This window comes from Sinocyclocheilus grahami, unplaced genomic scaffold, assembly GCF_001515645.1.
Source record: "Sinocyclocheilus grahami isolate Dianchi unplaced genomic scaffold, SAMN03320097.WGS_v1.1 scaffold76.1, whole genome shotgun sequence".
Taxonomy (NCBI): domain Eukaryota; kingdom Metazoa; phylum Chordata; class Actinopteri; order Cypriniformes; family Cyprinidae; genus Sinocyclocheilus; species Sinocyclocheilus grahami.
The window spans coordinates 2,076,001-2,081,545 of NW_015505255.1; the positions used below are offsets into that span (position 1 = coordinate 2,076,001).

The following is a 5,545-nucleotide window of genomic DNA, read 5'->3' on the forward strand; positions in this document are numbered from 1 at the left end:
ATGATTTACAGTGGGTACGGAAAGTATTCAGATCCCCTTAAATTTTTCACTCTTTGTTATATTGCAGCCATTTGCTAAAATCATTTAAGTTAATTTTTTTTCCTCATTAATGTACACACAGCACCCCATATTGACAGAAAAACACAGAATTGTTGACATTTTTGCAGATTTACTCAGCATCACTCTCTTAGGAGCTCTTCCCTTCTGGTGGATCCAGATCTATCTTTCTATTTCGATGTCCTCTCTTTTCCACTAATTGCTCTCCCTCAATTCTTTCTGTTTCAAAAAAAAAAAAAAGATCACATTTCATACTTATTTTCATGACACTTTATAACAATACAAGTTATCTGCAAAAACATCAGAAAATAGTTTAATTAATGTAATTATTGCATTTAAGAACACTGAAAAGGATCAAAAAAAGAATAAAATGGAATTAAACTAATCGTATTTAATTATTTTAAATGCTTTTTAAAGAGACCTTGTCCTCTGGTGTGACATCTTTGTCCTGTGGTGTGACAGTACAGGCGACACACCGGTGGACATTATCCGATTTTTTTGTTGTTGTTTATTTATTTATATAGCACAATTTAATACAACTCACGTTGCCCAAAGTGCTTCACAATCACAAGCTAAAAATAAAAACATATATATATATATATACTGTATATACAGTATATATACGCACACCCTCATCACATAAACACACATAAACATTAACCCATTTAAAAAAGCTCCCCATTTGTATTTAAAAGATGTTGTTTTAACATAGCTTTGAACATGGGTAAGGATTTGGCAGATCAAATAGATTGCGGGAGGTCATTCCACAATTTAGGTGGAATTTTTGTCCTAGTAGCGCAAAGCAGATGTTGATTTTCTGATCTCAAGGGTCTAGAGGGGGTGTAGATTGCCACCATACTGGACAAATATACAGGAGCTAGATTGTGCAAGGCCTTAAAAACAAGTATGAGTATCTTGTAAATAATCTTTAGTCGTACTGGCAACCACTTTAACGAAATTAATAACGGAGTCACAGATTCAAATTTCTAAATGGTTCATAATTTAGAATATATTTCAAGTTTCAGCCTTTTGTGTCAATTAATGACCTTGCTATTCCTAGCTAACCTGTCATTAGTGGTTAGCAAGACACATTTGCATAATTTTCCATGATTATGTAGTTTAACATACAGTTTTTAATTAAAAATATATAATTTAGGACAGCAGGACAACAAACGTAACACTTTTGTAGTGGTTCCAAAAAAGTTAAATATTTGAACAATTCTGAGAGAAAAATGGACCATGTGCACATGTCATGTGCTTCACAAGGGGCTTCAGTAACACGACCATGAATGGGGTCCTTCAACTAATTAAAGTTTTCTCTGGAATTTGCCGATTTAAAATCATGATATGGTGTATCATGATTCAGGATAACATCAGGACATGGTTTTCAGAGACAAAATCAATCAAGTTCCTATGCTTTCAGAAATATATGGATGAAAAAAAAGTATTGTTATTTACTAAAATAGACACTTGTACAATTATGCCAGAGGTATTTATTAAAATTTTTATGATTTTCTTTTTAATTTATAAAAGTTCACACCATAGTCACAATGTTGTCACACCATAGGACAATTTTGAGATTTGGCTCAAGATTTAAAAAAAATCGAATGACACCACAGCTTTTATAACAACAGGTCCATGTAGGACAAAGAAATATTTAATGATTTACTGCATTTTAAATAACAACAATATTAATTATATTATTTTTATCTTGTGGGACAGTGAAAATGCGACGTCATGTCAACAACCCATATGTATGTATTTTGAGGTAACACATTATCTAAATTATGGACCATTTATATATAAAATGTATAAATAAATAAATAAACATATTTTATTCTATTTTTCAGTTAATGCAGTACTTGTGTGAAAAACGAAGCAAAAGTACTTCAAATCCATTGAACGCCAACTGGTGGAAAAAAATATTTATAATTAATATAATATTTATCATTTATAATATTTATATTTTGTATCATATATATGTTTCATATCTTTCCGGTTATGTAAAAAAAAAAAGTCCTAAAAATCTAAAATGACTGAACAACACCAGAGGGTTTAGGTCATTAAAGTCAGTTCTAGAGCCTATTGTGATGTGCCTTATGACTGTCACGGTGAGCTAAAATAATAATAATAATAGCTGTAAACAAGCGTGTCTCATAAACAAGGTGAAATAGAGCAGATTTATTCAATTCATCTGGTGTGATTATTTCATTGTCTTAATTACATTCTGTGACCTAAAGTCAAAATGCACTAGTGTTCATTCATGAGACATAACAGTTGACATTAAATAAGCACATTTTCCTTTTAAGTAAGACTTACTATGTACTCTTTGGATGGCTTCCTTTTTCCTTTCATCTAAACCAAAGGCAAATTTATAGACTGATCACCAGCATGTTAGTTCACCCAGTAATGCAATGTGAGATATCTGAGATAAGATTGGAAGACACAACAGATGTAATTAAAATTCCAAATGCCAACTCAACATTTAAGTCATGTCATTATTTAAATACTGTTATCATCAGTTTCTGTGTTTCCATTATGCCTCTCTTATCAAGCTCAGGTCAGCCATAAATAGTCTCTCATTTTTCTCCACCTCTTGTTGAGCAAAACCCATATAAATGTCTTCTGTGGAACAAACAATTTGAGAATATGCAACATTTTAATGGACAGTGTTCAATAGCTTGCAGTGTTTCTCAAAAAATTCAATATTATAATTTAAATTACACTTTCCAGATATGCTTTATGCATGTTAATCCACAACCAACTGGAAATAATATGCTCTCACACAATAAAACTCATTTATAATGAACAAAATTCTTATTTTTAATTACTATTTACAAACAGCTAATCATCCAACAGCACCGTACTTCCTTTAGAAATTAACAAAGAGGTAATATAAAGTTTGTAGTGCTACAGCTCCACTTGACATTATCACACACATTTTTACAATGCACTTTCAAAAACCTCTGAGGATTACAGAACGGATTCTGTAAAGAGCACTGCAACAGAAGATTAGGTAATGATTCTGGATTTACATATTTCATTTAAAATGGTGCATTTATCAAAAGTTGTTTTTACTTACATTCGGGTAGTAAGTGCAGCTGCATCTTAACTGCAGATCAGTGATCAATGTTTCGATTCAATAACAGACGAACCTCTCTTTTTCCTTCGTTTTCCCTATGTATATGGCCTACTTTATTTTGAGTTAGGTTGACGTCTGTGGGTTAAGCTTGCGGGATACTTTGGGGCTCTTTGTGGCCTTGCGTGGGGTCTGGGGACTGGAGGAGCTGGGTGCTGTTTTTCGTTGTAGTAGTGGGCTGCTTGAGCCCTTGGGTCTGGTTGAAGTCTGAAGTGTTTCTGGGGCTTTGAGAGGTTTGAGGTTTAAGAGACCACAGAAGTAATTACATTGATGCTGGATCTGAAACTGCTCGAAAACCTTCAGATTAGCCTCACAAGGGAACCCCTGATACCTACATCAGAAAAAAACATTATGAATGCATCTTGAATTTACAGCATAATATTACAGCACTTTAAATATTCTTTCATGTTTAAACCAATTAATTAACATACAATACCATTCAGTTTGGGTTTGACCTCTTGTGAAAAAGGTCTCTTTACACTCTAAAAAATGCTGGGTTGCTTCGACCCAACTTTGGATCAAATATGGACTAACCCAGCCGTTGGGTTACATTTTTAAATTACATTTTTAACCCAAAAGTTGGGTTAATCCATATTTGACCCAAAGTTGGGTTGAAACAGCCCAGCAATTTTTTAGAGTGTATGCTCACCAAGGCAAGATTACCATAAAAACAGCAATACTGTGAAATAATATTAAGATTTTAAACATTTTGACTTTTAAAATATATTTCAAAATTTAATCTATTCTTGTGATGGCACCGCTGAATTTTCAGCATCATTACTCCAGTCTTCAGTGTCACATGATCCTTCAGAAATCATTCTAATGAGCTGACTAGGTGTTTAAGAAACATTTCATATTATTATTACAGTTGACAATTGTTGGAAACTGTGATACATACATTTTTCAGGATTCTTTAATAAATAGAACATTCAAAAGAACAGCATTTATGTTAAATATTATATTTTCTTTTTAAAAAATGGCACTGACCCCAAACTTTTGAAATCAGTGTAATTCCAATGTGTAAGTATTAGATGCAGTAGAATGAATATCACCATCAAAAAGCCTGAATGAATTGTTTTAAAAGTACTAACAGGTACCCACCCCTTTGACCTGACTGCTATTCCGATATTTGTCAGTGTTGTATCAACTCCTGCAACATGAAAGAAACACAATAGAATCAGAGTCATCGTTTGAACTTGGATAATATATTTGGATATATATTTTTTTTATTTACCCTCAAGTCTGGAGAACAGCACATTTCCATTGGTCCACTGGTAGATCCAGTGCTGGAGACAAGAAGACTTTTGTGCCACTTCTAACTTCTCATTAAATACCAGTGACCCGGTGCTATCCATTCCACAATACCGCAAATAGACACCCTTAAGCTCTGCCTCCACTGTTGCAGAAGGAATACTGCTCGCTGGCAAGTACATGAAGTATAGAGGGATTACCCTGGAAATATACACAGTCACAGTGACAACAGGATCAGCTAGGATTCTCGTATGGTCTTTGACCTTGATATAAAACTACAATAAAATCTTGTGCTTTGCACAGAGCTAAGTAGGTGAAAAAATCTCACTTACTCCAGTGCTGCACCAAAACTCTCTATCACTCTTGTCTCTGTAGCAAAGATCTTGAAGTACTCTCTAGCCATGTTCTGAATTCTACAGTCCTATCAAATTGTGAGGGATAAACGATAAAACTTATCTTTGAGAAATGTAATAAATTTAAAGAACGGACATTTAAAGAACTTGAACCATCTGTCACCTGTTTTGTGATTTGAAGATTCCTTTCAGCCAAGACAGTCTCCTCTCTGCTCTCAAATGCAATAGGGCTTCGCACTTTCATAAAACATGAGCTGCCTGACTCAAACACAGGATCTAATCCGTAGATCACTTTCAGCCGTCTGGTTTTGTGCTCACATCCCAGGCCAACCTGAGCTTCATCTGTTGTGACACGGCCGTAGAACTTTGAGCCCCAGCAACCTGCATCAGCAAGACCTTTACTGAAGATCAGAGGAGTCATCTCAATCTCCTCCCCAACTACATATAAGAGAGAGAGAAATTGTAAAAGGCACAGAGATTTACATGTAGGTACTGAGGGGTAAGCAAAAGACTGAAAGCACTATACAGCTGCTATTTTTATTTTTTTTTTACCTTCCTGGAGCTCCTCACGCAGGAACATATTGGACAAAACTGTCAACAGATGCAACAGACAACACAAAATGCTGTCACAAATAGAACAAATTCTCTAGAACAAATTGTTTGAGAATTATAACATATGGGCAATTCACACAAAGGAACATATTAGAAAGATAACATGGAAAACGGGGGGGGGGGGGGGGGGGTT

The 5,545-nt window shown here is 34.4% G+C and overlaps 1 protein-coding gene across 1 annotated transcript in view; it reads right to left on the reverse strand.

Annotated features, from left to right (window-relative positions):
• Positions 1-2,922: 2,922 nt before the first annotated feature.
• alpk3b (alpha-kinase 3b) overlaps positions 2,923-5,545 on the reverse strand; it is a 15,541-nt gene continuing 12,918 nt past the window's right edge. Inside the window, exons 9-14 of the mRNA XM_016273236.1 lie at positions 5,353-5,391; positions 4,964-5,238; positions 4,780-4,868; positions 4,431-4,648; positions 4,298-4,346; positions 2,923-3,527 (exon numbers count right to left, since the gene is read on the reverse strand). Of these exons, the coding sequence (XP_016128722.1) occupies positions 3,263-3,527; positions 4,298-4,346; positions 4,431-4,648; positions 4,780-4,868; positions 4,964-5,238; positions 5,353-5,391 (935 nt within the window). The 3' untranslated portion in view covers positions 2,923-3,262. The remainder of the gene's footprint in view (positions 3,528-4,297; positions 4,347-4,430; positions 4,649-4,779; positions 4,869-4,963; positions 5,239-5,352; positions 5,392-5,545) is intronic.